This window comes from Archocentrus centrarchus, unplaced genomic scaffold (assembly GCF_007364275.1).
Source record: "Archocentrus centrarchus isolate MPI-CPG fArcCen1 unplaced genomic scaffold, fArcCen1 scaffold_24_ctg1, whole genome shotgun sequence".
Classification (NCBI taxonomy): Eukaryota; Metazoa; Chordata; class Actinopteri; order Cichliformes; family Cichlidae; genus Archocentrus; species Archocentrus centrarchus.
Genome location: NW_022060254.1, coordinates 2,271,440 through 2,290,214, shown reverse-complemented (window position 1 = coordinate 2,290,214; position 18,775 = coordinate 2,271,440). Strand labels below are relative to the sequence as shown.

Genomic DNA, 18,775 nt, shown 5'->3' with positions numbered 1-18,775 from the left:
CAAGCTGAAAAATAAATTTCAATAAAGCAGATGGCAGAAAATGAAAGTATACAGTGATTGCATATCACACCTATCATAACTGGCTCCACTGAAATTTAGAAGTCATCTTAAAATTGGATTAATCCCATACTAATCGTTAAGGTTAGTGTATTAAATCTCACCACTAGATATCAGTAGATTGCAGTCAGCTGTTTCCTTACGCCTCCCAATCCAAGTGCATAACCCTAGCTACTGTAGCCACTGCAGGACAAACGGCTCTGGTTGCCATTCATCTGTAGTGAGCGCAGGCTGTCAGGTCACTCCTTACTCTGGAGGAGGCTGGAGATCTTTACGAGAGCAGGCCGATATGAGTCAGTGAAGCTTCTGAGCGATGACAGCTAGTTGAGTTCTGGAGGATATCTTGCGCTGCTGTTTTGCCGCTGTTAGCTGTGTTAGTGGAACTTCCTGTGACGTGGATCTAACACTGTTGGACTCGGACACTTGGCGAATAAATTCTCATACGATGTGAGAATGTGATCAAACTGTTTATCAGAGAGAAGGTGTGTTTTTTTTAGGACACTCGAGCCTAACGTTAGCCGGCATAGAGTTCATTATATCAGTGTTGTTGTTGTTTAGCTGGCTGACTGTAGTTCAGGTGAGGAGGTTTGAGGTGAGGAGGAGGACGTTTTATGCAGATGCAGTTGGATCGTCCCTTCCCTTCACATTTTCACTTCTTTGGTGAAGGGAGCCTCTTTGTCACATGACAAAAACAAAGGTGTGATCCTTCATATCTGAAGTCTGAAGGTGCAGACACGAATTACAATTCGCCTCCGCGGCGCACGAATGCCCACGAGTTCTCTTCCCTTCCGACTTTGGTGAACTAGGTATGTAACCGGTCTCTATCCACATACATAAAATGTGATTAGGCAGAACTCGGCCACTGTATTCAAGATGGCGGGTCAACATATCAGCTTCTGCACATATGAAACATTTGTTGGTTCCTTTGTAGATGATGCGTCGGCCGACAGCAGTGCTGAATTTCCAGACCGGGCGTCCATGATGGAGGTGCGTCTGCAGGCACAGGAGGATGAGATCACACTGCTAAAATCCTCGCTGGCCGATGCCCTGCGCAGGATCCGGATCCACGATCAGGTTCTGCAGCTGCTGAAGCAACAGCTCGTAGCAGGTGGGCGATGTTTACTGAAGACCAACATTAGTGTCAAAATTTTCCGAAGATGCTCTATCACACACCGTCTTTGGCTCATCCATTGTTCATATAGAATAGCTAGACTTGCAGAGTACAGCAGAACACTCAAAAATAACTAACAATCTGTTTTTATCCACTCAGCGAATCCAGGTGCTGCACGGTTACTGAGCCAAGCCTGCTGTCCAGATTGTTGCACCAGCAGCAGGAAGTTGTCCTCCAGCTCAGCCACCGATGGGATCCGCCACCCTGCTATGAGGTACTGCACCTTCCAGCCGAGGGCTTAGAGGCACAGGAAGGATAACAAGGGCCTGTTGTGTTTCACCTGATGCGTAGCTATTTTGCTTGTCCAGTCAAAACTCTGGTTGTGTTCATGTGTCTGTGTGAACTGCCTGTATGACTGCTTTGTGTTCTCAACCTCAGCCAACTGTCAGACACAAATGGCCAAGTAGGAAGTTCAGCATCTGTGGAGCTCCAAATCAGACCAGCAACACTGGACAGGTCAACCCAGACAGAGTCCACCTTGCTGGACCGGGACGCTGAGCAGGACAGGGTCCCTCTCCACAGACGGGTTCAGAGCCTGTCCTTGGAAGATGCACTGCTGGAAGGTGAGCAGCCTCCTGAACCTGAAGGAATCCGGGCCAAACTCCATCGTGCCCCAGGTATGGAGGAGGAGGAGGAAGAGCTGGAAGAAGATGAAGGGGGACGAAGAGGGGAGCACGAAAAGGACCTAACTTGGGTGTCATCAGTTGAGGAACCCATTCAGCCCACCACTATCAGAGGCCTCCAGAGCGAGGACTTCCTGGATGGAAGCTGCTCTCCTGAGGAGCCAGGCTCGGCCTCGTTCAGATCTTCAGACCAAAACCCGAGCCCCCGCTCTGGACCCCTGTCTCCCATCCACGAAGGACAGAAGCCTCTGTGCGTGATTCTGCCTCATTGCCGCACTCTTCATAACCTTAATCATCTTTCCTAACGGCTGATTGCATGACTTTTAAGAACAAATCAACTCTAACACTGTTTTTCTGGTCCTGACTCTGCAAAGCCCAGTTCTGCTTTATGAATCAGTGATCCTCAGGTTGCACGGGTATGTTCACGCTGTGTTAGAGCCTGCCATCTCCTCCGGCTTTCCTATTCTGTCGTCTTGGTCGCTGAAGCCTCCGTGTGTTTTCGTTTCCGACTGTTTGAGCAGGGAGCCGGGAAACCGAAAGCTGAAGTGGATCAGACTGTTTGGATGATTCGGGTTCATGGTTATGTAAGATGACAGTGCCAGTAAGGATCTCAGCTGGGTTTTGCAGAGTCGCACAAACTGCTTTAACATTTTTTTTCGACTACAATTCTACTGGAAGCTTGTAATCAATCTTAACATCTTTTCATAAACCATAATCTCTTGCAGCAAATAATTTCTTCTCTGCAGCGAACTTTTCAAAGGACTGCCTTTCTAATAATGAGTGGGAACCACAGTGCAGGAGCTCTGCTTTTGTTTACTTGCACATGTGCACTTTCTTTTTCCCTACCTCCCTATTGTGGCTTTTAAAAGGGTTTCTGAATTACAGACCATCAGTTTGGCCCTGCCGCCCCCCTCTAAAGAAAGCTCAGTCTGGCACAAATCAGCATTCACTACTTTATTCAGTGATTAGTTACAGGGAACACACAAGAATGCAGCTTTATTTGGTAGACTTTGGTGTGGCCCTCCCACATTAGATGTTGGACTGTGGATAGAAGCGTCAATAGAACTCGCTTGAGTTTCACTTCCTCGTTCTGAGGCCGCTGACGTAGATAGATGGACTGCAGAGCTTCTTTTTTTTTTCTTCTCTTCCTCTGCTGATGCTTCTTTACGATGGAATGTCATCAGGAAATGGGGTGTGTCCTCAAAACCATTAGAAACAGTAAGAGGATGACTTTTATTTTATGACTGCATTTGCATTGCATATGCAGTAAATTAGGGCATCCAGCATGGCTGTTACAGGCGAGCTTTTATTCAGACTGAAAAAATGTAAAAATTGATGCAGGAATCAAGTTTTTGAAAAGCTGCAGAGCTTCTGCTCATTGCCTGATAAACAGACATCGCCCGAATGTCCACAGCAGCACTAAGGAGTTCATTCATTTACTAACTCCACAAAAAAACAAAAAAAACAAACAGAAAACAGCTGTTCTGCCTCTCTGGCTCCGCCCTCTCTGTAGGTGTTGACAGAATGATAGGCGTAGGAGGCGGGGCTTGGCAGGAGTTATTTACATTGGTGTTATATTTCCAAAAACACAGAAACAAATTTATCTTTGATGGAGAAAAAAAATCTTGTAAAGATTCCAGGCATTGTAAGACAAACACGCCTCCTCCCGTGTGTGAATGAGTGCAGTCTTGCTGGTGATTTATGGATGCTTTGCATGAATAGTGGGATGATTACGTTCATCTGTGTTGAGTCTGTGTGGATTGTTTGGCTGTGGAGGCTGACTGTTTGTTTCTGTGGTGCTTCAGGGTTCGTAGAAACAGTGAGAAACTAGGGAACCCGGATAAGCAGAGAAAACGTCTGGACAAGAAGGCGGCGTCTTCGGCAAACCTCCTCACCCGCTCCCCCAGCCTGGAGAAGTGAGCCCACCCCGCCGTCACTCACAGCTGGCACCCACCACACACTCACACAGCTCACTTTTCCTGTGGTTGCTGCAGCCTCACACATCTCACCAAAGAGACACTTGCAGTCCAGTGGCTCCTGTGACTCACCCTGTGAAACCCTCACAGATAAACACAGTGTGACAGTGAGGTCAGCAGCCAGCGGATTAAATGGTTTCTAACGTCTCGATTTTTCTCTCCGCAGCCGAGCCAAGGAGCTTATCGCCAGTGCAGGTGAGGTCATCATGCTTCTTCATTAACACAGAGTTTGGGCTCTGGAGTTTAGTGCTCTTCTGCACAGCACACAGCTCAGCTGTTACACACAGATTTCAGGTTTACAGTAAACGGTGGTATAGTGTGTAATCCTACGCTCCACCTGAGCCTCAGTACTGAGGACTGCGCACAGCAGTTTCTGTCAGAAGAGATCACCTTTGTGTCCAAAACACAAGGATCGGAACTGTTTGCAGAGAGTTATCCTGCAGAGGTTAAAGTTGCAATAACTGTATAATAATACAGTGTGTGTTCTGTGGGTTTAGGCTCATGGTTAGGGTTAGGGTAATGCACTTGATTTTATATGGTGCTTTACTGGCCGTACTGACCAATCAGAGCACTTCAGACTGTAATTTTCATTTTTTCTGACTGATTTACAGTCACCAGTTAAACTAACCTGCTCGTGTTTGAGCTGTGGGAGGAAGCCCACACAGCCACAGGGAATTCTCCATACAGAAGGGCTCCAGCTGGGGGTTCAAACCAGGAACCGCTGCACCACCGTGTCGCCCAACAGCGCTTTGTAGAATTCAAAATGGCGTCTGCGATCACTATCACACGCTTTTGTGTTTAATAGAGGTATTTTTCCCACGTGTTGGTGTGGCCCGGCTCCAGTGCTGGACGGGCCTGAGCTGGGCTGTACTTGTGTAATTGTGCCAAAGCCGACCTCATTGGTTCACACATGTAGTCATTTGTGCAAAAATGAGTGGATTTCCCCGCCAACCACACTTGTGGTTTGCACGGCATTTATGAGTGTTGGCCTTCAGTCTGGTATTGGCTGCTCATTCATTCCCTCTTCCAGTCAGGCTCAGTCACTAGTTTCTATCTGTTACAGCCTGTACAGTGTCCATATCCATCTCTGTAAAAGATATTTTACCAACATTTTTTTAAAGTGAATGACACCTTATATGTTAACTGAATAAAACATATTTTACTCAGTATACAGGTTAAATACTGGGGGGTGACCCTTTTGATAGATGGAGCCTTTTAAAGTGTCTGTCAATCTAACGGTTTTTGCAATAAAATATTCTACACATTTCATAGACCTCAGACAAAATGAGGTATTTCATTCTGATTGTGATTGTGTGTTTGTCAGACCCTTTCTGCTGATTTGCACACTGCACTAGGAGAATGGCCAGACTGCTTTAAGCTGATAGGAAGGCAACAGTAACTCAAATAGCTGGTGTCCAAAATCCAGTGGGTGCAGGTGTGCATTCAGAGATGCTCTTCTGCATCAGTGTGTGCAGAAGAGCATCTCTGAATGCACACCACATCGAATCTGAAGAAGGTGGGCTGCAGTAGTGGAAGACCACCCCGGGTGTCACTCCTGTGAGCTAAGAAAAGGAAACTGAGGCTACAGCTTGCACAGGCTCACCAGAATAGGACGATAGAAGATTGGTACGGGCGGCTGCTTGTATAGCATTTTTCTGCTCTCTTTGAACACTTGAAGCACTTTCTTTATTCAAGCCTCATTTACTCATTTACACACACACACACGTTCATACAAACGCTTTTGTCTGTGTGTAAGCACTTTAAATCAAACATCCACATTGATGGATGCATCGAGGGCAGCTCGGGTTTGCCCAAGGATGCTTCGACCTACAGACCAGAGGAGTTGGGGGTTTAACCATCACCCTTCCAACTGGTAGACAACCTGTTCTTCCTCCTCTGCCTGATATTAATAATAATACTAATAGTAATAATCATAAAGTAGTAATAATAATAATGGTTATTACAGTAAAAACAGTAATTATAGTAGTAATAATAATAATAATAGTGGCTTATGGCCATGCACGCCTGAGCTTGTCTGATCTCAGAAGCTAAGCAGGGTCAGGCCTGGTTAGTACTTGGATAGGAGACCGGCTGGGAACACCAGATGCTGTAAACTTTTCACACTGCTGGCTTACTTGTGGTTCCTCGGATACTTAAGAGCAGAATGGGAGGCAGAGCCTTCAGCTTTCAGGCCCCTCTTCTGTGGAACCAGCTCCCAGTTTGGATTCAGGAGACAGACACCCTCTCTATTTTTAAGATTAGGCTTAAAACTTTCCTTTATGATCAAGCTTATAGTTAGGGCTGGATCAGGTGACCCTGAACCCTCCTTTAGTTATGCTGCTATAGGCCTAGGCTGCTGGGGGGTTCACATGATGTGCTCAGTGTTTCTTTTCATTCACCTCTTTCACTCTGCATTTAATCATTAGTTATTATTAATCTCTGGCTCTCTTCCACAGCATGTCTTTTGACTTGTCTCCCTCTCCTCACCCCCACTGGTCACAGCAGATGACTGCCCCTCCCTGAGCCTGGTTCTGCTGGAGGTTTCTTCCTGTTAAAAGGGAGTTTTTCCTTCCCACTGTCGACAAGTGCTGCTCATAGGGGGTTGTCTGATAGGGTTAGGGTCTTTACCTTACAATATAAAGCACCTTGAGGCGACTGTTGTGATTTTGTGCTATATAAATAGAATGGAATTGAATTGTGTAGTAATAATAATAACACGCAAGATTGAAGGGAAGGAAAAACAGGGAGAAAACAGCCTCAACACATGCCGCAGTCTTAGCTCTGACCTGAGATCAGTGTAGCTGCAGTTTGACTCGGGTTGTTTTGTGCTCAGTCAAATTTGATAGACTGTGACAGACCCTGAAATGTTTCCACAAATGTATTCTAAAAATGGCATCAGGTATAGCTGAGAGTGCTACTGCAGTACAGGGTGTGAATACTGCACGACTACCAATTAACTGTAACCACAGGTTGTATGTCTTTAACAAGAACAAATGTAAAAATTTATATTCTAAAGAATTTAAATCTGTCTCAGCTGATGTCCAGCTGAAGGTTGTAGGGCATTTAGAGGCTATCTTCATGGATTAGCATTCCCTTTAACCTGTGGAAATGTCACTGAGTTTCCTCTCTCCTTCTCACGGCCTGCTTTAGTTCTTTTTTTTTTTTTTTTAATGGGAGCGCTTGTGAAGTCAAACACTGCAGGGCCTGTTTGGAGCGTGGGCACTGCCTGGAATCAAGTCCACTGTGGTTAGCCTGTAAGAACGAATGATGACTCTCCTGTGTAGGATGGCAAAAAGGTTTTTTAAACATAGACTTTCAACTGATTTCCGCTCCTGTCCATGTGAGTGGAACTTGTAGACAGCGAGATCTATCTTTTCAGATTCCTGACAGCATAGCGCATCAGGACTGTTGACTGAGGACTTATTACAATGGTGCCAAATATGTTTAATTACTACCCAAAAATGTCAGTGGCAGAGTGTTAAATATTAGAGCTTTAACTGCCTGTAGGTTGTTTTGAATGCCTAAGGGTTGGCTTATTGAAAAGTGAAAAACAGCTACTTCTGTCAAAGCTCTCAGGGTGTAATCCCCATTCACAGAAGGTGAGGCCAACTCAAAATGTTAGTGATTAAGATCTCTGAACAAAAACTGCAATAATTTTGAGAAATGATCTCTAGCCTTTCTCGCTACTTTCTGGGCACTCAGACATAGGGTTGGACTCAGTCTGAACATTTATATTTCATTCATCTTTGCTGCTTACTTTTACTCTGAGTCCTATAAAAGAAACCAGCGGTTTACAAGATAACAGAGGCAGATTAAAAGCCCCTAAAATAAATGCAAAAGGGAAACAGGACCCAGCCTGGAATCCAAAGTTTGTGACTGGTGTTAATGGCGGATAGATCCTTACAGTAATGTGGGCTGTGATTTAAAGCACAGGGGGGGGGATCTGTGTGTTTGTCTGGCTAACCTCATGCTTTCATTTACACACAGGATCCCCTGGCTCCAGAAGAGGAACCTACAGCCAAGGTAGACTTGCTATTACGTTGCCTTGTATCTTTACAGTCTTTTATGAAGGAAAGTGGATAGGGCATGCTGTGCTTTTCCAGCAGTATCCCACTCAGTGTTCTGCTGCTGCCAGTTGGCAGCTGTAACCACACTGAGAACGAGTGAAACCAGAACTGAAACTCCTGCCACGAAGCTCCCAGCACACAGCACACTCCTTTTTTCTTTTTTTAAACTGATGTTATTGCCAGAGGAGGTTTGGAGCGCTGCAGTTACTGACTAATACCATCAATACCAATACCATTAACTGCAATAATACCACTTACAGCTGGTTGTTGAATATCTTGCAGGGAAGCAGTAGTGGGCAGCCCACTGTAGGTCTCACTAGTGTGAAATGTGGGGGCCCAAGTAGGCCAGTGGGATAGCCCATAGTGTGAGCTGCTCACACTTTGCAAAGAAGGGCCCATTGTGGACTTGCAGTATACCCACAGTATGGCCGTACTCCAGCTGTGGGCTGCTTCGGTGTGCTCCACATTTCATGCTGCTGCCAGAACCCACAGTCAGGACCCCCCCCCCATGGTACATTACTGCTGTAAATTGGTCTGGAGTATGGACCCGAATGTTACTTCACGAGCTGTAACCACAGTTTTATTGTTTTACTGAGGTTTTGAATCCGTCGCGGTTTCCCAGCTTCAGATTGCTGACAGTGTAATAAAACATGTTCTTTGGTTTCATCTTCTCCACAATAGTCATATTTCCCAGTGTGCTGTTTCCTTGTTACAAATAAATGTGCCAGCAAACACTTCTGTGCGCGCCCACCTACCTGAGTGGGTAGGTGTGGGTGAACTGTGGGGCTGTTTGGGCAGGGCAAACCCACACTTGTCCCACGTGGGTCCCAAGTGTGTATGCCTACACAGGGCCAACATAACAGTTTTGTTTTGGGGTCCCTGTGAGGGTTTTCTATGGGCAAGCTGATGCCCTCACAGGGACCCCAAAAACTCCAACGGGCTCCACATGGGTGGGCCTACATTGGGCCCACATGGGTTTTCTGTGAGCAATCCTACTGTATGGTGCCCACAGAATTCCCCTTTTGGGTGCCACAAAGGTCAAAACTGCTGTGGGCTTTATGTGGGCACACCTTTTTGGGGGTCATTATGAGATGTGTGGGCTTGCCCTGGCCAAACAGCCCCTCAGTTTCCCCACAGCTACCCACTGTGGGCCTGCACTAGCATGTTTGCTGGATTAGAGCAACCCATTCTTTCACAAATGCTTGTAAAGGCAGACTGCATGGTTTAGGTGCTGGATGTTGTGTACCTGTGGCAATGGGAGTGAAAACACCTGAATTCAAAGATCAAGAGGTGTGGCTCAGTACATTATAATGTATTCACTAGATGTGGTGTTTGCCAACCCTGTCATGAAAACAACCTCAGAAAATTCACTTTGTTGGAGGCACCTGGAACTCATATAGGGGAGAATGAAAATCCCAAACAATGATCTGTGCCAATGATTGGCCTTCACCTCCCTCATGTGCTCAGGGTCATCAAGGGTGGCATCAGTTGTGTTGCAGCACACACATCCAGGGTCACTCTGCAACCTCCTGATACCCCTGCAGCTTCAGAAGTGCTTCCTCATCTTTGATTTGGCAAAATAAACAGCATCACCAATTAGAGTAAAGAAAAAACAAATCAAACTGGGGAAATGAAATGAGCCAATGTGAAGTAAAGTCACGTAACTTGGACACCTCTTTTGGTCTCCTCGTGTGTCACCTACAGCTGCATCACCGCTGTGCTTGTTTTTCAGGACAGTCAATCAAAATGTTCATCCGAGGCCGGCCCATCACCATGTACATCCCCTCTAACATCCAGAACTATGAGGAGCTGAAGATGGAACCGCCCTCTGAGAGACTCGAGCTCGACTGGGTGTATCCTTCTATCGTCCCTCTGTTCATGACGGCGGTGTATATTGAACAGTCTGGTATTTCTGAGTTCACAGTGAGCAAGAGAGAAGCTTTGAGCTGTGAAGATGTGGGTGCCGTGTATGTGCTGTAACTGCTGAACTAAAGCAGTCGTGTTAGTGTTGTTTGGTTCTTTCTTGAATCACCTTAACCCTGCTCTGCTAGCTATGGTTACCGGGGACGGGACGGTCGGGCTAATCTGTACTTCCTTCCGACGGGCGAGGCAGTGTACTTCATTGCCTGTGTCATTGTGCTTTATCACATCAACAACCGCACACAACGCCACTACCGGAAACACACAGACTGCGTCCGCTGGTCAGTAGAATGAATGCATATGTTAAATAATATGTTATTGAGCAGACTGATTATTTTAGCTATAAACCAACCAGACCTCAGAGGCTCGAACTCATGGGTTTAACTCATGGTAAAGAAAATGTACTGAGTTGTGGTTTTAGGTGCAGTTACAGGCTGGAATATCCATCCATCCATCCATCCATCCATCCTCCCTCCACCAGCTCATCCATTCCCAGGCCAGCCGAGAGATCTCTCCAGCGTGTCCTGGGTCTACCCTGGGAGATCCTTCCAGTAGCACATGCCTGGATCACCTCACCCAAGAGGTGCCCAGGAGGCATCCCAGTCAGATGCATGAACCACCTCAGCTGGCTCCTTTTGATGTGGAGGAGCAGCAGCTCTACTTTGAGCCCCTCCCAAATGGCTACGCTCCTCTAATGGAGAGGCCAGCCACCCTCTGCTCATTTCTGCCGCTTGTATTTGCAGTCTCGTTCTTTTGGTCACTACCCAAAGCTCATGACCACAGGTGAGGGCAGGGATGTAGATCGACCGGTAAATCGACAGAACAATTTATTTATTTATTTTTTTTGCAAACCAGGTGGAGTGACGCTGTGCAGCTTTCACAGTTAGGTTGTCAGGTGTGCTGCTGACAGTCAGACAGAATAGCTTCATTCAGCACTCACTGACTCCATAGTCGGCCCACGGTCACCAAAGCATGATGGAAATAATGTTAGCAGCAGATGACATTTCAGTCCAGCAGCACGCTGGTCCCTGAACTTCTGCTGCTCAAGAAGTGCTCAATAATAGACTGGTAGGTTTAGTCTCCCCCTGCAGGGAACAAACCTTCACCTGGACTCAAGAATGAACTGAGATGTTGGTGGTCAGAGGTCAGAGGTCAGTGTGATGTGTTTTTACCACCACTCAAGAATTCATTATGAAGAAAACGTAACGCAAATATTGGATATGATTAAACGCTGAAGTGATGACACTTTATATCTTAAAGATTCACATGACTCAAAACCTGCATAATGAATAATGCAGGACAGAAATGTAATGGAGAGAAAAACATGAAACCAGGAACAGACCCGACTGTCTGCTTAACCTGCGTCTGAGCTCAGCTCTCTCATGTTGACACTTGAGTATTTGCACTGGAGCCTTTGGAGGGGACCGGCGTGCTCTCATGGTACTGCACGGCTGTTAAACTCATCAAGCACACCACCAAAATACTGAGGCCAATGACGTCTCTCTCAGCAGATAAATTAAAATGAAAACATTTTCTGCAAACAAATCGAAACGAATCTTCAAAAAAGGAGGAAACTGGTGCAGGCAGTGTGAGAGAGCAGCTGGCAAAGACAGTGGAGCACTGAGCAGCTGAAGGGTCTCCAAGGGTCGTGTAGGTGACAGAAATATTGCCATCTGCCAGGGTCAGCTCTGACTCTGTCCGTGTTTAACCTGTGTATCAGTGGAAGTCACCAGTCAAGTCTGAAGATAACTGTGTATTTTTTTTCCATTGTTGGAGACAAAGATGGAGCTAATGGGAAAGTGTAAGTCCAAATGAATCTTAATGAGACTTTGTGTCAGCCCGACATGTAAAAATCACCATATATCTGACAGTAAGAACAGGTTTGTCATTTCGCCGTGATGGATGCGATCCATCGCCCTCGTGTTTCTGTACGGCGAGCATACAAAAGCTTTATTCAAGCCCTTCTTCTCACTGAGTAAGTAAACGATCTGCTTCTCTGCAGTCTCACCATCCATCCTGACAAAGTGCGTGTGGCGTCTGGGCAGACAGCAGGGGTGGATAAAGATGGCAAGGTGACTACAGCCGCTTTTAAAATACCATTTAAAGCCTTTGAGTACTGCATGTGTTCATGTCTCGATCATCTAACTATTAAAGCGACACGTCTCGCTTCCTTTGACCTATATTCACACATTTAGTGCAGCTTGGTTTGTTCTTAAAAACAATCTAAAGCCACAGGAAGAGTCAGTGTTTGTGTGCTTGTGTGTTTGTGGTGTGCATCAGCCTCTGCAGCCGTGTGTTCATATCTGGGACTCCACCACGCTGGTCACCCTGCAGCAGATCGGCCTGGGGACCTTCCAGAGGGGAGTGGGATCAGTGGCGTTTTCCTTTGCTGTGAGTTGATTGCAGCGTGACGTGCTGTAAATTCCTACTTTCATTTACTCCAACTAGAACAAGAAACCGGCTTCTTTTGTTTAAAGGTTTGCTGACCTTCATTCTGTGGCAAGAAAGTTGTATTTTTCAAAACTTCAGGATGAATTTAGAGTTATAACAAGCATATGAATAAAACTGGGAGTCTTTGATTCAGACTCTTATCTCAACATCTATAACGACTTCTGTGAATCACTGTTAGTGATTGTGGGGGTTCATGGTGAGCTCCCCTTGCTTGGGGGCTGCACTGTGACTCTCCTGCTGGGGGTGCCTGGTGTGTTTCCTTCGCCGTCCTTACGTGAGAGCGGTGAGGATGGCTCAGGGTTGTGGTGCTGACAGATTCAGTATCGTGGCTTGGATTCAGTATGATTTCTTTCTTTTTGAGCCAAGTGCATTCTCTGATTCTGCTGTGATGTGTTTTAGGACTCTGGATCCTTCCTGTGTGTAATCGATGACTCTAATGACCACATGCTGTCGGTGTGGGATTGTGCTAAGGGCACCAAGTACACAGAGATAAAGGTAAAGGAAATACAGACTCTGGGTGAGCTGTTGATGAGATTATTGAATTACTGATCTATGCTGATGCTAACCTTTGACTCCGCTCACACAACTTTCAAACACGGTTATTCAGCTGTAAGTTGGATGAGAAGCTGAGGACACATCATTCTACTGTACATAAAATTTTGCTCATGGTATGTGCCATCTGGAAATTACAGGAGAGCAGTTCAGTGGATTTTTCTCAGGTTTGGCAGAAACACTCTTTGGGGTTCTGATTGAGTATCTGGAGGCCCCACGGGGCCCTCAAAAAGAGTAAAAGTAGCACATTTTCACACATTTAGCTTAAATAAAGAAAAACTTTTCAATAACTTTTTTCTAAGTTGCCCTGATTTGGGAATGGGAAGTAATAGGTTGGTGTTTGAACTTGTTAATTAGCTTGTTTCAGGATATTTTGTGGACTGTAGCATGTAGAGTGCACGGACTGAAACACAATGTATAAACATATGAGTTCATTAAACAGAAAAAAAGATAAAGATACCCCCCCTCCCATGTCCACATCAGTGGATTATTCCATATGAATCATATAAAGGAAACTTATTGTTGCATTTATTGTATGTAAAACGTTGGATCTATGCATTAAAAGTGGCCAATTTATGAAATTCAGTTAAATTCAGTTCAGTTTTATTTATATGGCACCAAATCACAGCAAACAGTCGCCTGAAGGCGCTTTATATTATAAAGACCCCCCAAGGCGGAGAGACCCAACTTTGTGAACACAAATTGATACCGTGGGTACATCTCCTAGAAATAAGTTCAAATCTCAGTCACCTTGATCTTAAGGTCAGAGGTCAAGTTTGTTTTTTGCTTTTTTCCCAGCCACACTGTAGGTGTGTTTACTGAGGAAGGATACAAGCTTCTCATACTGATGACTGAGCTGCATCAGAATGATGACGGGGGGGGGTCAAAGGACCCACTCAGATGGTGCAGATTTATGTGTTTTTTGACTACTTGTCACCAGTTACAAATAAGGAGGCTTAAATTGATTTTTGAAAAATAACAGGCGAGTGTGAAGTTTCCTTAGTTTAATTTTTGTTTTTTAATCATGACTGGTGGGTCTGAAAGTCACCCGGCAGGGTCACCAGAAGCTGAGTGAGTTTACAGTTATTAGGATAATAACACTCATTTCCTGATGGGGTTTGAATTACATATTTTTATGTTCCTGCATGCATCAGTAAACATGTCAGTTAAATCTTGAACACCTGGTGAAAGATATGAAAGGAACAGTAACACAGTATCACTGCTTGGACATTTAAAGTGGCGTGATGATGCAGTTAAGAACGCAATGATACCTGAGGAATATTCTTTTTTCATTATTGTTTATTTGAAATGTCACTGCCAGAAGGCTGAGGAGCAGCACTTTCTTCATATCCTCGCTGTTTTATTCCCGTGCTTTAGAAAACACAGGAGACTCGTGGAGCGAGGAGTCGAGACTCGACTGATGCACTCAGATCATTTTGTACTGCAGTCGTGCTAACTCTGTTTATGCTGCTGTGTGTTCAGAGTACCAATGAGGCTGTGTTTGCTGTGGAGTTTAACCCTCGCGACAGCACCAACATCATCACCTGTGGAAAATCCCACGTCTACTTCTGGACGTTAAGCGGAGGACAGCTCACCAAAAAGCAAGGCATCTTTGGAGTAAGATGAGCTTAAGCCTTGTTTATCCTGAAATAACGTTTAGTATCCTTTAACCTGTTTAACTTGCCTGACTGCACTGGTATGAGGAAGTACTGGAAAATGAAGTTGATAGCTTCCTTATTTAGAGGCCAAAAGAGGAAGAAACATCGGCAAAAAGAACTGAAAATTTAGAGCAAATATTCAACATCCTGTATAATGACAATGACGGCATTCTGTTCTACATTTTATTAACAATAGTTCCAAAAAACTGTTTATTATTTTCAGAAATACAAGAAGCCCAAGTTCATCCAGTGCTTTGTGTTCAGCCTGACCGGAGATGTTCTGACCGGAGACTCTGAAGGGAACATCCTGACTTGGGGAAAATCAGCTGCAGATATCAAAACTCTTGGTAAAGGAGCCAAAGGTTGGTACTGTAGATCAGTGCATAGTCTGTATGAACCTCATCTTTATGGAGAAAATCACTGTCAGATGTACTAGATTGCTATTCTTGAAGCCTGAAAAAAAAAATGAGGAAATTAATGAACGTTTAAAATCCGTGAAGGGATCTCAGGACAGTAGAAATACTCTCCATTGTATGGTTTCTAGTGAGAAGGCAAGCAGCAGCATTTTGGGCCCAATGAAGATGTGAAAGAGAAGCATAATTCACACCAACAAGGGCATTATAAGTCAGGTTTTATAAAAAGCATATATAACTCTCATAATTGGTAAAAGATAGGAAGGGTTTGACCTCGGGAAGAAGCTGTAGTTGGTAAAAACCTGATTTTTACAACACAATTAAGGAGAAGAAAATTGGCCCCAAAATAGAACCTTGTGGAACTCCACATTAGAGCGGTGCAGAGGAAGAAGCTGAGCCTCTCAAACTGACCTGATGAGTACAATCTAAACCACTCTATAAGTGTGCCTTTGAGCCCAACATAGTGCTCGCAGCGAGAAATAAGAATACTGTGGTCGACTGGGTCAAAGGCGGCTGTAAGATCTAAAAGCATTAAAATAACTGAGCAGACAAAGCTAGCATGACATATCACTGTCAGCAAATGAATGACTGACTTTGAAGGTAGGCGTGCATGTCCACAAGTGCGCCTTCATTTGACTCAAGTGATGCGTGTTAGCTACTCAGAAGCTTTAAGGGTCAGTAAATTAGAACTACAGTGTATTTGTGGCTGTATTGTTTTTAATTTTGGAAGGGTTTAAGTTCTTTTTATTTACCAATGGTTTTTCCGATTAAGTGAATTTTTGTGTGCTGTGACAGCCTGTTTTATTTGGTCCCACAGAAACCTTCCAGATCATGCGACAGACCAAAGCACACGAAGGCAGCGTGTTCACCCTGTGCACCCTGCACGGAGGAGGTCTGCTCAGTGGAGGAGGGAAGGACCGTAAGATAATCCGCTGGAGCGCTGACCTGGCACCTGAGAGAGAGTGTGAGGTGAACTACAGCTGTGTGTGCGTGCGCGCGCGCGCGTGTGTGTGTGTGTGTGTGTGTGAGACAGCTAGAGAGCTTTGTGAAGTGCCTTTCAGACAAGAGGGAAGAGGCTTGTTGATTAATAGCGTTTGTCCAGATTCCAGAACAGTTCGGGGCAGTCCGCACCATTGCAGACATGGACGAAGAGGAGCTGCTGGTTGGTACGACTCGAAATGCCATTCTCAGAGGAACCTTCTCAGACGGCTTTGTGGCCATAGTGCAGGTATGCTAATAACATTAGTGTTCAGTTTTCACATGCTCGCTGAGAATTGTTGTAGTACCAAGAGATAAAATTGCAGATAAGCAAATACACGGTGCACAATTAAAGCCTCAGTCAGTCTGGTTGGCAACCTCCGGCCACTGGGGAAAATGTATACGCCCCCTAGGAGTTGGAGAGGGGTTATGGGAGGTGCCTGGCTGTGAAATCAAAGAGGGTGCTGCTCTAAAAAGCCTCCTTGCAATTCCTTTGGGCACTAGCAGATTGCCACAGTTGCCCATAGTTTGCATGGAAGACACTGACCTGTCTGCAAACACTCACCAACTCTTTGCCGTTCGACGGTGAAACTTGAAAAAGTGTGACTGTAAATGGAGAACAGGGAACGTTTGCTCCGCTTTTTAAAGTAAAAATGTCAGAAGGAGCAATTTTTTACTTTGGAGCCAAACTGTCTTTGTTCCTGGTTTGCGTCACACTTTCCAGTGAAATACAGGCAACCGTGGCCTAAGCAATTGCAACCAGGTTTATGGTGCGAGACTGTACAGCCACCAGCAGCCCAGCAACCAGTTGCCAACAGGTTAAGGAATACCCATTTTTCTCTAGCGAGGACTCCCTAACATAGTGCGTCTCAGGATGCCGGTGATACAGGGAGCAGTTCGCGTATAGAGGAGCTTTGAATGGGAGTCTGTGTTCTGGCTTTAATCCTGCTGAGGCTCTTTTAGAACCACTTTGCTGCATTTTTTTAGTAAAATATTTACTTTGGGTGAGTGAGCTCTAACAAGTAGTGTTTTTGCCGGAGTAACACTCAGAGCTTCGGTTTCCGTATCACGCAGTGAGCTGAAAGTGAACGCATCATGGTAACCGTGCTGCAGACCATGGTGCTTAATTAGGAACATGGCGTCGTGAGAGTTTGTCCTGCAGCATTTACAGTCCCATCAGCACCGTGTGCAGCACATTTAACAGAGCAGCGTCACACGTTTGGCCCCTTTGGGTCCCAGTTAATCTCACTTAGCGTCATTCTTAATGTGCAAAGTGATCTTTAACGTAACCACGCAGCTGTGGGGCTCAAATTCAAACCTGTAACACTATCAAAATTTCTTTACTGCTTTTTACTTTCTAAAACGATGACCCAGCATCAACCTCGCTGTCGGTCAGGCTCTGACATTTAGCCTGAGACATTTCAGCTCATATGTTTGCTGCACGTATTAAAGGAAGCCTCATTTTAGAGCTTCCTGTTGTTTGCAGTCTTACAAAGTGGGACATAATAAGATTTGCCTGAATAAAAGTGTAGGGGGAACACGCTGATAACATTTTACATACTGTTGAATATTGTAACATTATTCATCGAGCATGAGTCACTTTGACAGGTTTGTACTGTTGTGATTGGATGGAAAATTCCTGTAACTGTGGACTGTCCCAGTCACCACTTCACTGTGGCAAATACAGCTTTATGATGCTCCCTGAGCTTAAGTAGCTGTTGGCCCAGGGCTTTCTGTGCACTGTGCTTTCCACGTAATGGGATAAGGGGCGAGATGAGTACCTTCTGCCTGGCTGACTGGAGTTATTGAACAAGCTTATTGGGAGGCATTAAGCACAACTGCCCATGACACCAGCAGCTGGTGTCCTTCTTCTACCAGTCTGGTTGTTGATGTCAGGCTCCTGGGACACCTTGGTACATGTGGCTGCCTCTGCAATTAACCAGCCCCCACCGCTCCCCATAGCCAGTGATTAGCGTGTGTGACAGCTGGGTCAAAATACTGTTAAAGCTAACCCGACATTTGCCGGGTTAGCTTTAACAGCTAGAGGTGGCTCTCCTCAACAGGACAGCTGTCAAACATGCTGTCACATCATACAGTTTTACTGATGCTATGGATGTGTCAATTATGGGAGCCTGAAACCCCGACCACAAAGCAATAATAATATGATAATGATAACAGTAACAACTTTATTTGTAAAGTAGTGGGAAGGAAAAACTCCCTTTTAACAGGAAGAAACCTCCAGCAGAACCAGGCTCAGGGAGGAGCTAAGAACGTCTGTAGTAATTTTGAGCAGTGGGTGTTTCTATATATAGATATAAAACCTGGTTTTTATAGGGGGTCAAAGTGGCCCTTTAGTACATGTAATTGATGCAGTGTGTTGAGACTGCAGCTGGCATCAGAATTTTAGAAATGTCTCAGCTGACCACTGGAATTTGGCCCGCTGAGCACAGCTCGGTGTATTTGTGGAAAACAAACTGCACTCTCACAGTACACAGAATGCTGTAGCCTAAAGCACCACTGGCAAATCATTAGAAACCACCGTGTCATAGAAGCCACTCACAGGTTTAAACGACCAACAAGGGTGCTCAGAGAGGTGTCCAGTAGTACAGCTCTCTGCCTATGAGATATTTCTGGAGCAACATTTAAGCCTCAGTGCTGATGTTGTTGCTTGTGTGCGTGTGTGTGTGTGTGTGTGTGTTTCTCAGGGGCATGTTGATGAGATGTGGGGACTGGCTACTCACCCCTCTCAGAACATCTTCCTCACCTGTGGCCATGACAGGCAGGTGTGTTTGTGGAACACAGAGACGCACAAGCTGGACTGGTGTATCACCCTGGAGGTAGGGCTCACTGCTCCTGATGCAACCCTGATTCTTGAAGTTCTTCTTTTATATTCAAGACATTTTCAGTTT

At 45.3% G+C, this 18,775-nt stretch overlaps 1 protein-coding gene across 3 annotated transcripts in view; it reads left to right on the top strand.

Moving 5' to 3' along the window:
• eml3 (EMAP like 3) overlaps positions 1-18,775 on the top strand; it is a 37,628-nt gene that overhangs the window by 11,448 nt on the left and 7,405 nt on the right. For 2 of the 3 annotated variants that reach the window (XM_030723201.1, XM_030723202.1), the window contains exons 2-17: positions 989-1,165; positions 1,328-1,442; positions 1,607-2,101; positions 3,657-3,767; positions 3,994-4,022; positions 7,815-7,850; positions 9,627-9,747; positions 9,946-10,095; positions 11,817-11,886; positions 12,095-12,205; positions 12,665-12,760; positions 14,300-14,434; positions 14,699-14,837; positions 15,706-15,857; positions 15,991-16,116; positions 18,572-18,703. In XM_030723201.1, the coding sequence (XP_030579061.1) occupies positions 989-1,165; positions 1,328-1,442; positions 1,607-2,101; positions 3,657-3,767; positions 3,994-4,022; positions 7,815-7,850; positions 9,627-9,747; positions 9,946-10,095; positions 11,817-11,886; positions 12,095-12,205; positions 12,665-12,760; positions 14,300-14,434; positions 14,699-14,837; positions 15,706-15,857; positions 15,991-16,116; positions 18,572-18,703 (2,195 nt within the window). The remainder of the gene's footprint in view (positions 1-988; positions 1,166-1,327; positions 1,443-1,606; positions 2,102-3,656; positions 3,768-3,993; positions 4,023-7,814; positions 7,851-9,626; positions 9,748-9,945; positions 10,096-11,816; positions 11,887-12,094; positions 12,206-12,664; positions 12,761-14,299; positions 14,435-14,698; positions 14,838-15,705; positions 15,858-15,990; positions 16,117-18,571; positions 18,704-18,775) is intronic. The other variant, XM_030723203.1, reaches the window with a different exon arrangement.